At 37.7% G+C, this 22,488-nt stretch overlaps 1 protein-coding gene across 6 annotated transcripts in view; it reads right to left on the bottom strand.

Moving 5' to 3' along the window:
* Positions 1 to 22,488, bottom strand: part of PIEZO2 (piezo type mechanosensitive ion channel component 2) — a 641,878-nt gene that overhangs the window by 85,362 nt on the left and 534,028 nt on the right. For all 6 annotated transcript variants that reach the window (XM_090285823.1, XM_090285821.1, XM_090285819.1 and 3 more), the window contains 6 exons: positions 21,436 to 21,612; positions 21,007 to 21,132; positions 19,428 to 19,628; positions 18,677 to 18,881; positions 18,456 to 18,557; positions 17,154 to 17,319 (listed from right to left, as the gene is read on the bottom strand). In XM_090285823.1, the coding sequence (XP_090141949.1) occupies positions 17,154 to 17,319; positions 18,456 to 18,557; positions 18,677 to 18,881; positions 19,428 to 19,628; positions 21,007 to 21,132; positions 21,436 to 21,612 (977 nt within the window). The remainder of the gene's footprint in view (positions 1 to 17,153; positions 17,320 to 18,455; positions 18,558 to 18,676; positions 18,882 to 19,427; positions 19,629 to 21,006; positions 21,133 to 21,435; positions 21,613 to 22,488) is intronic.

Below are 22,488 nucleotides of genomic sequence, written 5' to 3' on the forward strand. Positions count from 1 at the left end.
GGCCCAATAGGCCCACAAGTTAGTAGAGGCCTCCCCCTCCACCGGAACAGGAGAGCAACCAGTTTGCCTTGGACCCACCTACCCCAGTGTGCAAAGGGTTAACCAGCCCCTGGCCTTCAGGAGGGAATGCACTCAACTCTGGCTGAGAACAAAGGACAGTGAGATGAACTAGAGGCACTTTGTAAGAAGTTTTGGGTGCTGGCTCTTGAGAAAGAGCTGGGAGAGCAGTGAACTAGGTCGAGTACAGAAACATCCCAAATGCTATAGGAGAAATCACTTAAGCAGACTGCGTCCCTCCAAGTTGTGCCAACTGGAGACAGCAGCACAACTGTATACAAGAAGCTCACACCATGAAGGCAGAAAATAAAAGCAGAACAATCTAAGAAGCAGAAACAAGACCAGTGCCTAAAGTGGGGAGGCGGAATAACACCCCACCAAACAGAAACAACAGTCCACCAAAAAGAAAGGAGGAATTCCCAGAAGGAGGGATAGATGACATAGAAGCAAGCAAGCTGTCAGACATAGAATTCAAAACAATAGTAATGATGAAGCTCAATGAACTCGACAAATTCAAAGAAAAGAATAACGAACTCCAGTGGAACTATAAAGAACTCCAGTGAAGCTATAAGGAACTCACTGAGAACTACAGCAGCAGAAAAAAGGCATAGAAACTATCAACAAGAACCAGGAAGAAATGAAGAATACGATATCTGAACTTAAGAATGGGGTAGAATCAATCAAAAGCAGACTAAATGAAGCAGAGGACAGGATCAGTGAGTTAGAGACAATGTAGAAAAAAATTTCCAAACAATGCAACAAAATAAAAAAAAAAAAAGAGTGAAGAGGGTTTAAGAGAACTTCACGACAACATGAGATGAAACAACATTAGAATCATAGGGATACAAGAAGAAGAAGAGGAGAAAGGGATAGAAAACCTGATTGAAAAAGTAATGACAGAAAATTTTCCAAACTTGATGAGAGAAAAAGTCATGCCAGTTCAGGAAGCACAGAAGTTCCCAATGAAGATGAACCCAAAAAAGTCTACTCCAAGGCACATTATAATTAAAATGGCAACATTCAAAGACAAACAGAGAATCCTAAAAACAGCAAGAGAAAAACAGCAAATAACATACAAGAGAACTCCGATAATGTTATCAACTGATTTCTCAACAGAAACACTACAAGCCAGAAGGGAATGGCAAAAAATATTTCAAGCAATGAAAAACAAAGGCCTACAACCAAGACTACTCTACCCAGCAAGGCTCTCCTTCAAAACAAAAGGTGAAATAAGGAGTTTTCCAGACAAAGAAAGGTTAAGAAATACATCTCCACCAAATCAGCATTTCAATAGATGCTAAAGAGAATGCTGTAAGAAAAAGAAGAAAAAGAGAGAGAAAGAGGAACACAGGAACAAAGGGTAATAAATAAATAAATACCTGTCAAGAATAACGTTAAATGTAAATGGATTAAATGCTCCAATCAAAAGACATAGGGTAGCAGAATGGATATGAAAACATGACCCACATATATGCTGTCTACAAGAGACACACCTCAAAACAAAAGATTTACACAGATAGAAAATAAATGAATGAAAAAAAGTATTCCAAGCAAATGGACATGAAAAGAAAAGCTTGGGTAGCAATACTTATATCAGACAACACAGATTTCACAGTAAAGGCCATAAAAAGAGACAAAGAAGGACATTTTATAATACTTAAGGGAACAATCCATCAAGAAGATGTAACCCCGGTAAACATATATGCACCCAACATAGGAGCACCCAAATATATAAGGAAAATACTAGAAGACTACAAGAAGGATATCAACAGCAACAAACTCATAGTAGGGGACTTTAACACTCCATTATCAACAATAGACAGTACTTCAAAGCAAAGAAACAACAAGGATATTGAGGCACTGAATAACACTCCAGACAAAATAAACTTAATTGATATATATAAAACATTCAACCCAAAGAAGCAAAATATACATTCTTTTCAAATGCACATGAAACATTTTCAAAGATAGACCACATGGTAGGACACAATACAAGCCTTAACAAATTCAAGAAAATTGAAACTATATAAAGCATCTTCTCAGAAACTACAGCTCAACCTCAAAGAAAAAACTCAAAAACAGTCAAACTCGTGGAGAATGAATAACATGCTATTAAATAATGAATGGAGTAACAATGATATCAAGGAAGCAATCAAAAAGTTTTTGGAAACAAATGATAATGAACACAGGACAACTCAAAACCTATGGGATACAGTGAAAGCAGTCCTGGGAGGAAAGCTCATAGCAATACAGGCCTACCTAAAAGAATATAAGAATTTCAAATAAAAAATCTAACCTTAAAGCTACAAGAACGAGAACAACAACAAACAAAACCCAGAGCGAGTAGAAGGAAGGAAATCATCAAGATCAGAGCAGAATTAAATGACATAGAGACTAAAGAAACAATTCAAAAGATCAACAAAACTAGGAGCTGGTTCTTTGAAAAAATAAACAAAATCAACAAGACTTTAGCTAGGCTCATAAAGAAAAAAAGAGAGAGAACCCAAATAAATAAAATCAAAAATGAAAGGGGAAATATCATGACTGATATCACAGAAATACAAAGGATTGTAAGAAATTACTACAAACAACTATATGGCAAGAAACTTGACAACCTAGATGAAATGGACAAATTTTTAGAAACATATAATCTTCCAAAACTAAAGAAGAAGCAGAGCCTGAACAGACTGATAACACAGAGTGAAATTGAAACAGTATTCAAAAATCTCCCGGCACACAAAAGCCCTGAACTGGATGGCTTCACAGACAAATTTCACAAAACATTTAGGGAAGAACTAACTCCTACCCTCCTCAAACTATTCCAAAAAATCCAAGAAGAGGGAAAACTCCTAAACTCTCTCTATAAAACCAGTGTTACCCTAATTCCAAAACCAGGCCAACACACAACAAAGAGAGAAAACTACAGGCCAATATCACTGATGAACATAGATGCTAAAATGCTCAACAGAATATTGGCAAACCAGATCCAGCAACACATTAAAAAGATCATACATCATGATTAAGTGGGATTCATCCCAGGGATGCAAGGATGGTTTAATATTCACAAATCAATAAATGTAATACACCACATAAACAAAATAAAAGACAAAAATCACATGATCATATCAATAGATGCTGAAAAAGCATTTGATAAAGTACCACAACCATTTATGATGAAAACAGTCAGCAAAATGGGAATAGAGGGAGCATACCTCAACATAAAGGCCATATACGAGAAACCCGAAGCCTACATCATACTCAATGGATAAAAACTGAAAGCATTCCCCCTGAGACCAGGAACAAGACAAGGATGTCCACTCCCTCCACTCCTATTCAACATAGTCTTGGATGTTCTGGCCACAGCAATCAGAAAGAAAGAGAAATAAAAGGCATCCAAATTGAAAAAGAAGTAAAACTGTCACTATTTGCAGATGACATGATAGTATACATAGAAAACCCTATAGACTCCAGGAGAAAACTACTCAACCTAATAAATAAATTTTGCAACATAGCAGGGTACAAGGTCAATATTCAGAAATCAAAGGCATTTCTATACACCAACAATAAAATATCAGAGATAGAGACTAGAAAAAAAAACCCATTTACTATAGCAACAAGAAAAATAAAATACCTAGGAATAAATTTAACCAAAGAGATAAAAGACCTGTACTCGGAAAACTACATAACCCTGAAGAAAGAAATTAAGGGAGATACAAATAAATAGAAGCATATACCATGTTCATGGATGGGAAGAATCAATATCTATAAAATGTCTATACTCTCCAAAGCTATTTATAGATTCAATGAAATCCCTATTAAAATACCAGCAACGTATTTCACAGACCTAGAACAAATACTTTAAAAATTTACATAGAACCAAAAAGGAGCCCGAATACTCACAGAAATCTTGAGACAGAAGAACACAATAGGAAGAATCACAATACCTGACATCAAACTATACTATAAGGCCACTGTAATCAAAACATCCTGGTACTGGCATAAGAACAGACAGATAGATCAATGGAACAGAATAGATAACCTAGAAATAAAGCCAGGGTCTATGGTCAACTAGTATTCGACAAAGGGGGAAGAAACATAAAATTGAATAAGAAGAGCCTCTTCAAAAAATGATGCTGAAATAACAGGACAGGGATATGCAAAAAAAGTGAAACTAGATCACCAACTTACACCACACACAAGAATAAGCTCAAGATGGTTCAAAGACTTAAATGTAAGACGTGACACCATAAAAATCCTAGAGGAAAATATAGCCAGAAAAATTTCAGATATTCCACGTAGCAATATTTTTAATGATACATCTCCTAAGGCAAGGGAAATAAAGGATAGAATAAACAAATGGGACTACATCAAACTAAAGAGCTCCTGCTCAGCAGAAGTTAACACCAGTAAGATGAAAAGGGAACCAACCATATGGAAAGCATATTTGCCAATGATACATCAGGTAAGGGACTGATCTCCAAAGTATATAAAGAACTTACACATCTCAAAACAAAGAAGACAGACAGCCCAATTAAAAAATGGGCAAAGGACCTGAACAAACACTTCTCCCAGAAGGATATACAGAGGGTCTATAGGCATGTGAAAGAATGCTCAATATCACTAGCCATCAAAGAGATTCCAATAAAAACCACAATGAGATACCACTTTACAGCAGTCAGAATGGCCACCATCAACAAATCAACAAACAACAAGAGCTGGCGAGGATGTGGAGAAACAAATGGGAACCCTAGTGGACTGTTTGGTGGGAATGCAGACAGGTGCAGCCACTATGGAAAACAATATGGAACTACCTCAAAAAACTAAAAATGGAACTGCCTTTTGAACCAGCAATTCCACTGCTAGGATTATACCTCAAGAATCCTGAAACTCTAATTCAAAAGAACTTATGCACCCCTTTGTTCATAGCAGCACTGTTTACAATAGCCAAGTGCTAGAAACAACCCAAGTGCCCATCTGTAGATGAATGGATTAAAAAACTGTGGTACATTTACACAATGGAATATTATGTAGCAGAAAGAAAGAAGGAACTCCTGCCTTTGTGACAACATGGATGAATCTAGAGAGAATTATGCTTAGTGAAATAAGCCAGACAATGAAAGAAAAATACCATATGCTATCATCCAATACAGGAGACTAATGAACAACACAAACAAATGAACAACATTGAACAAGGAATAGAGTAACAGTTATCAAGGGGAAGTGGGGAGGGAAGGAAGGGGGAAAGTAGGGGAAGGGTTTAGCAAAGGAACTAATATAAATAACCCATGAACATGGACAATGGGGTCAGGATAGACTGTGGGAGAAGGGGTGGGCTGGGTGGGTGGTAGCAATGAGAGAAAGCGTGGGACAATTGTAATAGAAAAACAATAAAAATAAAATTAAAAAAAGAAAGAAAGAAAAATACTATGCATAATTGTATCAAAAAATAAAATACCTAGGAATAAATTTAACCCAAGTGGTGAAGACCTATACTAGGAAAATTATAAGACACTGAAGAAAGAAACTGAGAAAGATACAAATATGAAGACAGGGAGTCAAGGAAGATGAATCTAATATGGAGAAACAAACAAAAAAGTCACCTAAAATGGGGAGACAAAAACAAACAAACTAACAACAACAACAAAAAAAATCCCTCCAATCAAGAGGAAAGGAGAAATCTCCAGAAAAAGTGCTAAATGAAATTGAGGCAAGCAATTTATTAGACATAGAGTTCAATGTAATAGTTATAACGATGCTAAAGGCAGTCAGTGAGAACTACAAGGAACTTTCTGGGAGCTACAAGGAACTTAGTGGAACTACATCAGCATGAAAAAGTACATAGAAACTATGAATAAGAACCAGGAAGAGATGGAGAATACAATATGTGACATGAAAAATACACTGGAAGGAATTAATAGCAGGCTAGATGAAGCCGAGGCTCAAATAAGCAAGTTGGAAGAAAAGGTAGAAGAAACACCCAGTCAGAGCAAAAAAACAAAAATTTAAACATAAAGAAGACTCAAAGAGAATGAAGACACTTTAAGGGAACAGCAGGACAACATGAAATGTAAGAATATTCACACCATAGGGATACCAGAAGGAGAAGAAAAGGAGCAAGGGGTAAAAAAGAAGTTTGAAAAAATAATGACAAAAACTTCCCTAACTTAGTGAGAAAAAAAGTCATGCAAGTTCAGGAAGAACAAAGGGCCCCAATCTAGATGAACCCAAAAAGATGTAAACTCCAAGACACATCATAATTAAAATGTCAAAATTTAAAGACAAAGAGACAAAAATAAAGGCAGCAAGGGAGAAACAGCTAGTAACAAACCAGGGAGGTCCAATAAAGTTATCAGCTAATTTTTCACCTGAAGGAATGACACAAAATATTTCACGTAATGAAAAGCAAAGACCTATAACTAAGACTACTCTACCCAGCAAGTATCTCATTTAAAATGGAAGGAGAAATAAGGAGTTCCACAGGCAAAATAAAAAAGGCTAAAAGGATATCTCAGCATTGCAAGAGATGGTAAAGGGACTATTTTAAGAAGATATAGAAAGAGAGAGAGAAAGGGGTGGACACACAAGCACAATGGGAAAAATGGCGATGAATAAATACCTATCAATAATCTTAAATGTAAATATATTAAACACTCCAATTAGAAGATACAGCATAGCTGAATGGATAAGAAAACACGAGCTACATATATGCTGTTTTTAAGAGACCCATCTCAAAACAAAAGATCTAGATAGGCTAAAAGTGAAGGAATAGAAAAAAATATTCCAAGCATATGGACATGAAAAAAAAGCTGTGGTAGAAATACTTATATTAGACAAAACAGACTTCAAAACAAAGGTCATAACAAGAGACAAAGTAAGCTATCACATAATACTTAAGGGAGTTGACCAACATGAGGAAATAACCCTTGTAAACATATATGCCCAACTTAAGGGCACCTAAATATATAAGGAAAATCTTGGAGGACTTTAAGAAGGAGATCCAGAGCGATACAGTCACCAAAGGGGCTTTTAACACCCCACTGTTGTTACAGCTACATAGGCAAAATTGAACACTTTGAAGCAGTGTATAAAGTAAGCAAAGGATTTTAATGGTTGCTGGCAAGTCAGGCAGACCTTGAGCTGGTCTCTAACAAGCTCCGACCCCCTTGGATTTTTAGGCAGGGGCTTATATACTGGTAATGTCCCTTTGTTTCTTCTTTGGTGGGAAACAGCCTTAGAAAGAAGGGGGCTGGGCAGGACAGTAGGAATGTCTTGGCAGTAACAGGAACAGAAATTCATAAGGTTTTAAGGTTATCTTTGGCAGCAGCATAGCTTTCCATCCAGGGATGAATTCTCTGCGAAGCAATTTATCTTCAAAGGACTAGATATTTGGTAAAGTATAACTTTCACAAATGTTATAAACCAGACACAAGCAAATGGAAGGTGATAGAGGCTGAGGTCCTTTTAGCTTGTAAATCACCAATTGCTACAACACTCCTCCCTACATTCCTCTCTCCAAGGCTTTTTAGCAAGTCCTTGCTACTTCTTAAAAACAACATCTGAAGCCCCTACATATTTACATAATTTGCAGGCCTTTGAAACTTTTTTTACAGGGAATATTTGGAACCCAAACACTGTCAACAATGGATAGATTGTCCAAACAAAAAATCGACAAGTATATTGTGGCATTGAATGACACTCTATATCAAATGGACTTAATTGATATTTACAGAGCATTTTACCCCAAGAAAGCAATATATACATTCTTTACAAATGCACATAGATCTTTTTCAAAGACACACAACAGAGTAGGACACAAAACAAGCCTCAATAAATTCAAGAATATTGAAATCAAATCAGACATCTTCTTGGATCACAATGGATTGAAACTAAAAACGAACTTCAAGAAAAAACTCAAAAACATTTAAAGACATCGAGACTGAATAGCATGCTACTAAATAATGAATGGTTAACAATGAGATTAAAGAGGAAATTAAAAAGTACCTGAAAACAAATGAAAATGAATGCACAACAACCCAAAACCTATGGGACACAGCAAAGGCAGTCCTGAGATGGAAGTTCATAGCAATACATGCCTACATAAAGAGGACAGAAAAACCTTAAATAAACAACCCAATGCTACATCTAAAAGAACTAGAGGAACAACAACAAACAAAGCCAAGAGACAGTAGAAGGAAGGACATAATTAAGATCAGAGAAGAATTAAATGACATAGAGACTAAAAATACAATCCAAAGGAACAAGGAATCCAGGAGCTGGTTCTTTGAAATGATAAAATCAATAAGCCTTCCACCAGATTCATTAAGAAAAAAAAGAGAGAGGACCCAAATAAATAAAATCAGAAATGGAAGAGAAGTAACAACCGATACTACAAAAATACAAAGGATTGTAAGATATCACTATGAACAACTATATGCCAAGATTGGATAACCTGGGCAAAATGGATACATTTCTAGAAATATTCAACATTCCAAAACTGAGTCAAGAAGAAGCAAAAAGACTGACTACACAGATAACAACCACTGAAGCAGTAATCAAAAAATTCCTGGTCCACAAAACTCTAGGCCCTGATGGCTTAACAGGTGAATTTTATCAAACATTCAAAGAATGGCTAACTCCTATCTTTCTCAAAATATTCCAAAACATTCAAGAAGAGGGAAAAAAAATCCTAAACTCTTTTTAGGCCAGTATTCCAAAAAACCTCCGCTGCCTTGCGGCATACCTCTTCAGGGGAAAGGCTAAGGGAGTAAACCCCGACAGAAAATCCGGAGCCAGAGTCCCTAAGGCGGTTTGACGTTGTAGTCAACACCGGCAACTCCTGCGGCACACCTGAAGCCAAGCTGTATTGACTCCGTCTTTCCCTTGGACCCTTCAGCTGCGAAGAGAGGGCGGGTCTGCTGCATGGGCAACAGCAGACCCTCCATATCACCCTGCCCAGGCTCTGTAGCTTCAGCTTCACTGGAGAGGACACTCCAGCGTCATCGCAAGATGTCGATTCAACACGGGAGGAGACAGATACCGTGTCACTCCCGAGTCGGACTGCACAGCCATTCTCGGCGGTGCAGATAGACTCTTAAGAAGCTACAGCATCGTCTCTCAAGGCTCTGTAGCTTCAGCTTCACTGGAGAGGACACTCCAGCGTCATTGCAAGATGTCGATTCAACACGGGAGGAGACAGATACCGTGTCACTCCCGAGTCGGACTGCACAGCCATTCTCGGCGGTGCAGATAGACTCTTAAGAAGCTACACCATCGTCTCTCAAGACGGATGGTTGCTGACGATCCTAATTCCAAAAATCAAGTAAAGACACAACTAGAAAAAATATTACAAGTCAATATGTCTGATGAATATAGATGCTAAAATCCTCAACAAAATATTGACAGTCCAGATCCAGCAATATATTAAAAAGATCATACACCATGATTAAGTGGGATTTATACGAAGGACACTAGGACAGTACAACATTGGCAAGTCAGTAAACATAATCAAGCACATAAACAAAATGAAGGACAAAAATCACATAATCCTATCAATAGATGCTGAAAAAGCATTTGATAAAACCTAGCACTCATTTATCAAAAAAATACTCAGCAAAGTGGAAATAGTGTAAGCGTAGATCAACGTAATAAAGGCCATATAGGAGAAACCTACTGCCAACATCATACTTAATTGTCAAAAACGAAAAAATTTTCCCTTAAGATCAGAAAGAAGACAAGTGTGTCTGCTTTCAGCACTCTTATTCAACATAGTACTGAAAGTTCTAGCCAGAGCAATCAGACAAAAAAGGAAATAGAAGGCATCCAAATTGGAAAGAAGAAAATAAAACTGTCATTATTTGCAGATGACATGATAGTGTACATAGAAAACCCTATAGTCTCCCCCCAAAAAACTACTTGACCTAATAAGTGAATTTAGGAAAATAGCAGGATACAAAGTCAATATTCAGAAATCAATGGCATTTTTGTACACCAACAAAGAGAAACCAGAAAAACATTCCATTTACTATAGAAACAAGAAAAATAAAGTACCTAGCAATAAATTTAATCAAGGAGGTAAAAGACCTGTACCCAGAAAACTATAGAACACTGAAGAAAGAAATTGACAAAGATACAAATAAATGAAAGGATGTATCAGGTTTGTGGATTGGAATAATTAACATCATTAAAATGTCCATACTACCTAAAGCAATCTATATATCCAATGAAATTCCTATTAAAATACCAATGGCACATTTCACTGACCTAGAACAAATACTTCAAAAATTTATATGGAATCAAAAAAAAAAAAAAAAAAAAAAGACCACAAATAGCCTCAGCAAGCTTGAGAAAGAAGAGTTCAATTAAAGGAATCACAATACCTGAGGTTAAACTATATTACAAAGCCACTGTGATCAAAACAGCATAGTACTGGCATAAGAACAGACATATAGATCAATGGAACAGAATAGAGAGCACAGAAATAAACCCAGGTCTATGTTCAATTAATATTTGACAAAGGGGGCATGAATATTACAGTGGGTTAAATATAGTCTCTTCAATATATAATGTTTGGAGAACTGAACTGATACATGCAAAAAAGAAAGGACAGAAGGAAGAAAGGATGAAAGGAAGGAAGAAAGAAAGGAAGAAAGAAAGGAAGGAAGGAAAAAACTAGGCCACCAAATAACACCATACACCAGAATAAATTTAAAATGGATAAATCTCTTAAGTGTAAGTCAGGATACCATAAAAGTACTAGTGGAAAGCATAAGCAACAAAATTTCAGATAGCCCACATAGCAATATTTTTGCCAATATACCTATTAGGGCAAATTAAATAAAGAAAAAATAAACAAACAGGACTATATCAAACTAAATAGCTTCTGCTAAAGAAACCATCATAAAGATGAAAAGGGAACCAACTGTATGGGAGACCATATTAACCAATGATACATTGAAAAAGGGTTTAATCTACAAAATATATAAAGAACTCATACAACTCAACACCAGGAAGGCAAACAATCTAATTAAAAAATGGGCAAAGGACCTGAATAGGCACTTCTCTAAGGAGGACATACAGATGGCTTATAGACATATGAAAAAATTTTCAACATCACCAGCCATCAGAAAGATGCAAATAAAAACCACAATGAGATACTACTTTACACCAGTCAGAATGGCCATCATCAACAAATCAACAAACAACATGTGCTGGCGAGGATGTGGAGAAAAGGGAACCATAGTGCTCTGTTGGTGGGAATGCAGACTGGTGCAGCCCTATGGAAAACAGTATGGAATTTCCTCAAAAAACTAATATGGAACTGCCTTTTGAGCCAGCAATTCTATTGCTAGGATTATATCTGAAGAATCCTGAAACACTAATTCAGAAGAACCTATGCACCCTTATGTTCATAGCAGGACTATTTATAATAGCCAAGTGCTGGAAACAACCTAAGTGCCCATCTGTAGATGAGTGGGTCAAAAAACTGTGGTACATTTACACAATGGAGTACTATGTAGCAGAAAGAAAGAAGGAACTTCTACCATTTTCAACAACCTGGATGGCACTAGAGAGAATTATGCTTAGTGAAATAAGACCAACAATGAAAGAAAAATACCATATGCTATCACCTATTACAGGAGACTAATCTACAACACAAACAAACGAGCAAAATTGAGCTAGAGGCATATAAACAAGGAGTAGACTAACAGTGACAAGGGGGGAGGGGTGCGGGCAAGAAGAAGGTAAGAGAGGAAGGGTCTAGTCAAAGACCATGTATAAATGACCCATGGACATGGACAACTGGGTGGGGCCTGACTGTGGGAGAAGAGGTGGGCAAGGTGCAGGGAAGCAATAGGGAAAAAAGTGAGACAACTGTAATAGAAAAACAAACAAAAAAATGTTTTAGTGGGGTTAAAATATGAAAGGAAAATAAATTAAATGAGTCAGCAAATGCCCCCTCCCCCTGCAAAAAAACCCCTCACATGTAGGAAAGTGAATAAAAGAAAATGTAAAGTATGGAAATGCAATTTTAGTGAATATTAGAAGGACAAGGATTATCCTTCACACTGTATATTTTTCTCCCTACCTGATCCCTCTAGAATTTGGCATTCTGAAGACGTAAGTAATGACATAGGGTTCTTTGCATAAAACTAATAAGACCAGTTGTTAATAGAGGTTTTGTTGACCAAGACTTTGATTGGAATGTCATGCCTAAAGGAGGCATGCCAGGGCTCTGGTTGTTATCAAAAAGCCCTGAGGAGCTGGGATTGACTTTTGAAGGTAATAAAAGTTCATGAGAAAAAAAGGCCTGGTACCTTGGTTGGTTGTGCAGTTCATGGCAATCTTTCCAGGAAAGGAACAAAGGTTGCTCTCCTGAAAGATGGCTAAAAGGGAACTTAAGGCACAATGGAAAATCCAAAGAACTTGGAAATACAGGTGCTTATAGGCAAAGCTTAATGGTAGGTATATGGCTCAGCTTCTGTGCCCTGAAGGGCAGACTGAAAGTCACCTTAAACGTTCCTCGTGTAAGTTCCAACAAACCAAATGTAAAGATCATATGTGATCATTTGCTGCTCTTGTTGTGTTTACGCAAATGAACAGGATAAATTAAAAATGGACTGAATGCAGTCCCTTTAATGACAAGGAGGGTAATCTTAAGAAGAAAAATCGTGATTCAAGGAAAATCACAATACTCAGTGATAGACTATAAAGTAGTACAGCTAACTATCTTTAAAGTTTATCCTCATTTAAAGTTTGTTTTCATTTGAAAGTTAAACTAGGTCTGTGACATCATCAAAGATGCTTAATTTACAGGCAAGAAGAATGTCAAATACCTTGCAACTGGATGTCTTTCCAATAAGACAGTCTTGCAGATTTAGAGACTGTTTTGTGGGTTATGTTGCATAAATTAACATATGTGTTCTGTTTTCATAGGGCATAAGCCTATAATCTCATTACCTGACTGATTGTCTGTACATATAGGCCTCACTTAAGAAGCCCATCTGCATCACTGCTTCCTGAGACTCAATGGTTTGGCTGAACTATATGGTTGGGTTGGTGAAGTATGGGGTGGTCTGTGGGATTCACTTTAAAACTGGTTTCTCTTTTCTATGCTAATGGCTTGGACAGAAAGGACCCAGAGGTCTGAGGGGAGAAACCTAAAATATTCCCCTCAGCCCAAACTAAATATAATGGGCAAAAGGCCTTTGGACAAGTATGACGTGCCTTGCACACCTTCCTCCAAAGAAGCCTTTTTTTTTTTCCTAATGTGGGACATTGAAAAATTAATCCCTGTCTTTTTTCATCTAGTGGTTATGGATTGAATGATGCCTTTTAACCCTGTTGCCAAATCTGTTGACCCTAGAACACAACAAAAATGCCAGCCATTGTCCGGGTACAGCCAACTGACCTGGAGTCTGCAAGATCCTTCCCCATGTGGGAAGGCCACCCTCCCTCCACACCCTTACTTTTATTATGGACTTATGGACCCAAGGGTAGGTAGGACAATGACCATGTCCAGCTTGAAAAAGCTAGAGGAGCATGAAACCTTCGCCTATTGTCCTTTATCAGATTATAATGGATCTTAAATCTGAGAGGGGGGAATTGTTACAGAGCGGGGGTTCCTCCCAAAATAAATAAGTTTTAAAAAATAAATAAATAAAATGAGAAAAAGAAGAGGAAAAATAAAGAATTCTGAAACACTAATTCAAAAGAACTCATGCACCCCTATGTTCCTAGCAGTGGTATTTACAATAGCCAAGTGTTGGAAACAGCCTAGGTGTCCATCAGTAGATGAGTGCATTAAGAAGCTGTGGTACATTTACCCAATGGAATATTATGCAGTTGAAAGAAAGAAGGAATTTCTACCTTTTGCAACAGCATGGTTGGAACTAGAGACTATTATGGTAGGTGAAATAAGCCAGTCGGAAGACAAATACCATATGATCTCACTTATAAGAGAATTCTAATGAACAATATAAACTAACAAGGAAAATAGAGCCAGAGTCATGAAAACATGGAACAAACTGACAGTTCCCAGAGGAGAGGGAGGATGGGCAGAATGATAAAAAGATGGTTAAGAGACTAGTCAAAGAACATGTGTGAATGACCCATGGACATGAACAATGGTGTGGGGATTGACTGTGGGAGTGGGAGGTGGGATGGATGGAAGAGGGCAAAGGAGGGCAATTGGGAAACTGTAATAGAATAAATATCTATAAAAAAGGAGGCAAGAACATACAATGGGGTAAAGATAGTCTATTCAGTAAATAGTGTTGGGAAAATTGGACATATACATGCAAAATATAATACTAGACCACCTTGTGATATCATATTCAGGAATAAACTCAAAATGGATTGAAGACTTAAATGTAAGACCAGAAACTAAAACTTCTAGAAGAATATATAAGCAGAAAACTCTGACATTGTTCTTAGTTACATATTTTTCTGATATATTTCCTCAGGCAAGTAAAACAAAAGAAAATGAGACTACAGCGAAATGAAAAGTTTTCTGTACAACAAAGGAAACCATCAACAGAATTAAATAACAACTGACAACCTATTAAATGGGTATAGATATTTGCCAATGATACATCTGATAAGGGGTTAATATCCAGAATTTATTTAAAAAATCATACAACTCGACACCAAAAGAAAGCAAGCAATCCAATGAAAAAAAAAAGGGCCAAAGACCAGAATAGATATTTCTCCAAAGAGAACATACTGATGGCCAACAGTCATATGAAAAGATGTTCAACATCACTAATCAGAGGAATGTAAATTAAAACCACAATAAAATTTATTTTCACAGCTGTCAGAATAGCTGTCAGTAAATCAATAAACGAGTGTTGGTGAGAATGTGAAGAATAGGGAACCCTAGTACGCTGTTGCCACGATTGCAAATTCATGCAGCCATTATGAAAAAAATGTAGAGGTTCCTCAAAATATTAAAAATTGAGCTGTCTTATGATGCAACAGTTCTACTTCTAGTAATATAGTCAAAGAAATCCAAAACACTAATTTGAAAAGATATTTGCACCCCTATGTTCACTGCAGCATTATTTAAAATAGACAAGATATGCAAGCAACCCATGTGCCCATCAATAAATGATTAGATAAGGAAGATTTGGTACCCATCAACAATGGAATATTATTTGGTTATAAAAGAGAATGAAATCTTAACATTTGAAACTAGAGGGTATTATACTAAGGCAAAAGTCAGACAGAGAAAGACTAATACCATATAATTTCACTTATATGTTGAATTTAAAGAACAAAATAAGCAAACAAACAGAACAGAAACAGACTCAGATAGAGTGAACAAACTGAGGATTTCCAGATGGGAGGGGGCTGTGAGGATGGGTGAGAAAGGTAAAGGGAGTAAGTAGTACAAATTAGTAGTTACAAAACAGAGGAATGTAAAGTACAGCATAGGGAATATAGTCAATAATATTGTAATAACTGTGTATGGTGCCAGATGGGCACTGGAATGATCAGGTTGACCAATTCATAAATTAAATAATTATCTAACCACTATACTGTACAGCCCAAACTAATATAAAATAAAAAATTTTAAAAAGAATTTTTTTTTGATCAACTACAAATAAGTAGATTTAAACAACTTCATGTTACACACAAAGGTTTTACTAGAGATAAAAGGCTCTCTTTGTAGCTGAGACAGTGTCATGTCTGACAAAGCAGACACAGCCAGCCACTGGCACTTGTACGCTCTGTCCAATACTCTGTCCCTGAGTGGAGTCAAGATTCCTTTTTAGGAAGCCATTCTTCCCCTCTGACCTTCTTGATGGAAGATGAAGCAGCATTCAGGTCTCAGTCATCTTGCAGTAAATTGTTGATGGGAGTTTCCCAAGTGCAGTTATGGCACCTGTCAGAAGTAGTCACTACAGGCCTCATCCCATCTATATTTGTGTAATTAGAGCTGTTTTGTTTTAAACGTTTTGCTGTGGTTGTTTCTCTTCCCAGGTTTGGGGAAAAGCATAGAAAGGCCAATTATGGGTTACTTCTTTGATTTGTAAATTGTTATTTTATAGGGATTAATAAGTAATCTCTTAATAAAATTTGCACCACACTTGACCTACATTGTTAGAGAATAAATTGGGCTATAAAGGTACTTTGTTAGATAAGTGAAATTTGGAACTTTACTCTTTTTAGAGTATAATATTCAACACTTAAATGTTTTCATAATTTTTTTCTAAAATATATTACACTCTTTCTTGACTTCATACCCAAAGGACAGTAGATAAAATGTCATCATGTCTCAGTTTCCCAGGATCATCACAGGTAGGGTTAATGATTCAGTCCAGACCTATTATCAGAAAGCATACAGGACAGATGTGTGTGTGCATGCATGCATGCATGCATGTGTGAAGGGGGCATAAAAATTACACCAATTTGCCCCACTCCTAGTGATGGTTGAGTTGAGTCTGAAAGGTTTTACAGGATGAAGGAGTTGTTGGGGAGGCATATGGGAATGCTCTCCAGGGGTGGGTGTCAGGTGACAAAACTATGAGAACTTGGGAACACAGAGAATGCAGAAGGAATACACTGTGAGAAATTTAGTTTGGTTTAAACACAAACTCTGTGGAAGAAATGACCAGACTGCCAAGATCTGCTGTTACCAGACTGAGGAGAGCAGAAAATGTGTGACAAAGGGAGTAATGCACAACACTGGAGAAGAGAGAGCTCCAGGAGAATGCCAGCATAGGGCATCTGAGGTGACTATTGTCCAGGAGCCCACTGAATATGGGGGATGAGGAGAGACAGGAGACCAGAATGAGGGACAGAGGATGAGGAGAAGGGATTAGGCATGAGGAGGAGAGATCTCTGGTAGAGAACCAGAAAGCAGTGTAATGGATACATACCAGTTTGTGCGTGAATAAGAGGATAAAAACTAAGGCCAAAAATGTGTGGTTAATGCTGACAAAAGCAGAAGTAGATCTATAATTCAGAGGCTCAGCTTCTAGACTACTGAACCACCCTGTCTCAAGAATGGCAGAGAGAGAACTGGAAGCAGAGGTATTTATTCTGAGTGAAAGGCACACACTGAAGTGGCTTTGAAACCGTGTAGCTATCCTTACCTGCAGTGAATGAAATCTGGTACAGGATTATGTTGGCTGAAGGAAGCTGCATCAAGGTTCATGCAAATCTCAACATTGTCCCCTGCCATGATTCGCACTGCGGCCTTATTTTCATCCTCAAAAATCTGCCGTTGTAAAGAGGCACACAGAAGCAGCATGAAGTCATCTGGCAAGACAGAGGTAGGATAATTAAATCTGGGTTTACATATGTAGAAAACAGTCCTGCTCCTTAACTCCTTAGGGAATTGTGTTCCCAAAATTCTTTCTGTATTCCAATGCTAGGGCCAAATCCCGTCTTCCCCTACATTGGGGTTGCAGGAGGGACCACAGACATTTCAGGGGCTCAAAGTGAGAGAGTTCTCAGACTCTGTCTACATGTTTGTGAATGAAAGTATCAGGTGTCAATTACTGGCCTTCAAGACTATTTGCATTTATCTCTTACCAAAGTTTTGAGGAGACCATTTGAGCACTTTTCCCCATCTTTATCTTTTTACATGGGGTAGAAGCAGACATTTCTGACTTTTTTTATCCTCTCCACTCCCTTTTGCATTTGTAATCAGACTCTTCTCAGAACACACTCTGTAGTGAAGTCTTGGTGACATCAAGTGACAATTATGGGCAGATTTGTGATAGTGGAGAAGTCTGATGGAGCTGTCCTTGTGGCCAATGGCCCAGAACAGACACTCACTCCAGCTAGGCTGGCTGCCTCCAGCCCAAGTTGCTTTGTTGTTGTTTTTAAATTAAATTTGAATGTGTTTGGGCCACGAAGTGACTCTGGTTTTCCATAGCACCCAGCACTCTCTGTTGTAGGTGGGAGATGACATGCTTGACCTTTGGATTATCAGCTTCCCTTTGAAGGGTTTGGGGCTTTGGCCCAGCTCAGGAGCATGGAGAGTTTGTGTACCACCTCCCTGGATAACACAGTCTTATCTTCAGGTTTGGTCTGTCAGTGGTGGCAGTCAGAAACAACTGCTTCACAAAATACGTCTCCCTCTCCAATCTACCTTCCAGAAGGTAGGTATGTAGGGGTGTGCATTGGGGGGTGGAGTAGGTACGTTTGTTTGGAGGTGAAATTATGAAAGTGAATATGGCATTTCAACATTTATTTATTAATTTTGCAAATGTAATAAGACAAGTAGAAGCCATTAATGACCTGTGATATTAATGCATTGAGACAGCCTTTTACATGATTATAAAGTGCAATGGAAGAAGCAAAAGCACTGATGCATAATGCATGAAGATGGATTAGCAAATATAAAACCAAATACCAGTGCTCTGTAGCCCCAAGTCTGCAACACTTACAGATGAGAAACACAGGGTTGGGCCGCACAATGAAGTCTGGGAAGTAAAGCCACTTTATGATGTTGTCATTGAAGTTGGCACCCTTGAATCTCCATGGGTAATCTGCAGGGAGGGAGGTGGTGAAGAGCAAAATCAATATGCTTCTTTGCTGCCCTTTGCCCACTGTGCACGATGTATGGGTGGATCATAAGAGCAGCTGGCTCCTGGGGAGGCACCCTCACCTTGGCAGGGAGCAGGGGGGATGCCAATGCAGATGAGGTACTGGAACGTGATGATGCATGCCAGGAAGCAGCAGTACTTGGGCCAGATCTCCGCAATGGCTTTTCTTCTGCGTCGATATAAGACAGCAATCAGCCAGCAAGCATGAATCATGGCATAGAAATCCATTCGCTGACCAATTACGTTAACTGACAGTAGGAAACAGGTCTGTATAAAGATTAAAAGAGGCAGAAAATTGGGTTTATAGAAAGGAATGTGGTGTCAGCTGTCAGCCCTTTACAGGGGCAGAGACCTGCATTCCTGAGGTAGGTTTCTCTGCACATAATCACTAGGTCTTTTCTTTTTGCGTGAAGACAGAAACACTGTACAAATTACTTCCAAGGAAAAATCTGATGACATCACTATTAACAAGAACCATTTCAAACTGTGAGGAGAACAAGTTATGATCTCTTCATGAAAATCACAGGCACTACCACAACCATTTCAGGTCAAAACAGTTCATTTTGTCTAAGGTTACATTTCCAGAATGCACAAAACAGAAAAAATATATAACATTTTATTTTACAAGAAATCAGTTAAAAGGAGAAGTGATCCAGTGAGGCTGAGTTAACTGTTGCAAGACGGGAGCCATTGACACATTGTCTTGGAAAACTTTCAACCAAGCGAGGTAAACCTTTCAGGAGAATCTCCTTATACTTATCCTGAAGATCAGCACAGAAAATAGAAAGAAAACATGTCAGCAAGGAAACTCACCTCCAGACCAAACTTGTAGAAGAAGTAATTTATGAAATATTTGGCACAATTAATAAGTCCATCATCTAGATGGAGTCTTGTAATGTCATGAAAGATGGTCTTGGATACAGGGGCTGTGAGGTTGTTTCGCCCTCGGTAGTATTCCTGATGGCGGTAAACTGTAACCTCAAAGGCCAGAATGGCCAGCATCAGGAGATTATTCTACAAATCAAGAAAACACAGCTGTGTGAAGCCAAATGCTTTATGACCTGGTAATTTTAAGCAATCCTAATAATAAATCATTTGATTCCATTCTTGATGTCTAATAGGTCAAAGCTTTATAAAACCCCACATCTATAAAATATAGTATTAAATTCACTGTTCAGTTTCCTTGTTGTCTGGTAACAAGGTGGAGTTATCTCCCTTAAGAAAATCAGGCTAATTTACATGATAATAAGATCTCTACACAAAAGCCTGTTCCTGAAAAAGTACCAGGAAGCAGTGTCCAGTAGCCTTGGGAGGGTGGTCTAACCTTATTGGCAACTAGAAGTACAAATTATGGTGTTTTGCAAGTACATCCTGAGGTACAGACTAAGCTGGAGGAGTAGGATAAGCATAGAGGGAAAATTTTTGAGAAGTATGATGATAAAATAGTAAAAATAATAATGATGATAATAACAATAATAATAATAAAATCATTAACATTTATGTAACTATATGTTCCAGATACTATTCTAATCATACTTTTAAAATATCATGTTTTTTTTCTATATAACAGCTCTTTATGGTAGATATCATTTGTATATTACATGGTGAATATGGTTGATATTATTTATAAACATTACAAATAATATCTGCCATATATTTTGCCATGTGATATCTACCATAGTCAAAGAAAAATGGGGTGCTTAGTACATTTAAAAATTCCAGGTGTTGAATAAAAATGTCTCATTTTAAAGTGTCTTGTCAACATAATAATACTAAGATTGCTCATTATCCATCAAAGTAAAATGTGAAAAATCCGAAGTAAATTCATTATGTTTCTTACAACTGCTTGCAAAGTTCCTTTTCAAAGGTATGCTCTTTATTTGATTACCTCTTACTGTAATATATGCCCTTTATTAAAAACTGTAGAGAAATAGAATTTAGATGGCAAAAAAATTTTTGTAATGCTACACCTGCTTCTCAGAAATAATTACTTCTGACCATTTGATATATTTTATTCATTTTTTTCTTTGCATCTAAAAGAGATTATACTATGTACAGTCTAAATTTCATTTTATTAAAAAAACTCTTCATTAATATATTTTGTACAACTTTTAATGCCTGACATTACCAATCTCTCTCAATCTTTCAGTGGGTTTATAATATTCCAATAACTTTATCTGTCTGCTTTATTCAATTAATCACAAACTACTTGATAAATTTATTTTCAGCACAATATAATACTGACTTTAATATTTACTCATTTGTCTCAAAGGTGATTCTAAATGCCACATAGGATGAGGTTACTATCAAATGTGATATTGGGGGTTGCAAGGGAAAAGATTCTAGAAAATAACTGTGCAGAGGCACCAACTCAGTACAACAAAGCCTTTACCCTCAGGTAGACGAGCAAAGGTGAAGACTTCCTCATGCCGACCCACTCTGTTGGGACAACAGGAGCATTGTAGAGTAGAGACTTGTTCAACTGCTGGAAAGGTATATCAGTCTGATTTTCATTTGGCTGAAAAGAAGAGAAAAGGGAGTAAAAAAGTGGCTCTACAGATTAGAATAGTTCAGGTTATTTTCCTTCAGTTTTGAGCCTAAGAACATGGTAGGGGGGGGGGCGGAGAAGGGGAAGACCAATTTCAAGGGGGAAATCTCATTAGGACTAGAGACTTGGGTCCAGCATACTAGACCAGAATATATCCAGCCTGCTGAGGTAACTTAAAGGCCAGAAAGATATACTTGGGGATGTAGATTCCCCAATATCCACCTCACTTCCCTAAAGCTCAGTAAAGAAGAGTCCCCCATCTTTGAGTCTCACCAAGGAACAGTTAACAGAAAAAGTCTCAGGATTAATGGTTTGCAGCTGGTACAACATTTTGCAGACGATGATCACACATGTCCAGACAGTGCAGACACTTGAAGCCAGACGGCGTAGCTTGGCATATGGCAGAGCAAAAGCCCAAGAAATCAAAAATACATAGTTGAACACAGACACCTGAAAACATAAAATCAGAAATGGGGACAAAAATACATAACATGGTATAACATCCACAAAAAAAGGCAATTTGATTTACTTAATACACCTCAGTTCAGCAGGGGTTGACTGAGTTCTGAGCATGTGCAAGACATTGCCCTAGATACTAAGGTATATGTATTGTATGGCAGACAGATATATAATCAGATGATGTCAATATGACATAGCAATAATAAAATATAGATGCAAACAGGCTCCTGTGAGAGTACCCAGAAGGGGTGCTTGGCTCAATCTGGAGCTTCAGGAAGCACTTCCTGGAAAAGATGATGCTGGTCTTGAAGGATGCATAAAGTTAATCAGGCCAAGAAAGGTGAGAAGTGCATTCAAGGTAAAGGATGTGTGAGCAAAGGCTGGAAGCACAAAGGAGCATGGTAGGTATAGGTGACCATGACCAATTGGGAATTCTGGAGTTGAAAGTGGTCAACTGTAGCAGCAGTTGGAGAACCTGGAGATGCAGCTGGGAGCCACGTTTTGATGGATCCTTTCTAAACCACACTAGGGCCTCTGAACACTGTCTGTAGAAAATAGTGACCCACTGAAGGGCTTTATACAGGAAAACTTTAAGGCAAGATTAGCACTTTTTTAAAGATACATATAACTGAAGAACGGAGGTGCGTCAATGGGGGTTAGACAAGAGGAAAGGAGACCAGCTCACATGCATTATAATAGCCCAGGAGAACAATGACAAGGGCTCAAATTTGGACAGTGGAGCAGAGATAGGGAGGACTCATGGATTTGAGATGAGAAGTAAAATTGGCTGGTTTGATGACTGATTGCCTTGAAGGTGGTGGTAGTGGGTAAGGGAGAAAGTGTAAGGAATGCCTCCCAGGTTTCTGG

The sequence above is a fragment of the Furipterus horrens genome, unplaced genomic scaffold, assembly GCF_987537825.1.
Source record: "Furipterus horrens unplaced genomic scaffold, mFurHor1.1.pri manual_scaffold_8, whole genome shotgun sequence".
Classification (NCBI taxonomy): Eukaryota; Metazoa; Chordata; class Mammalia; order Chiroptera; family Furipteridae; genus Furipterus; species Furipterus horrens.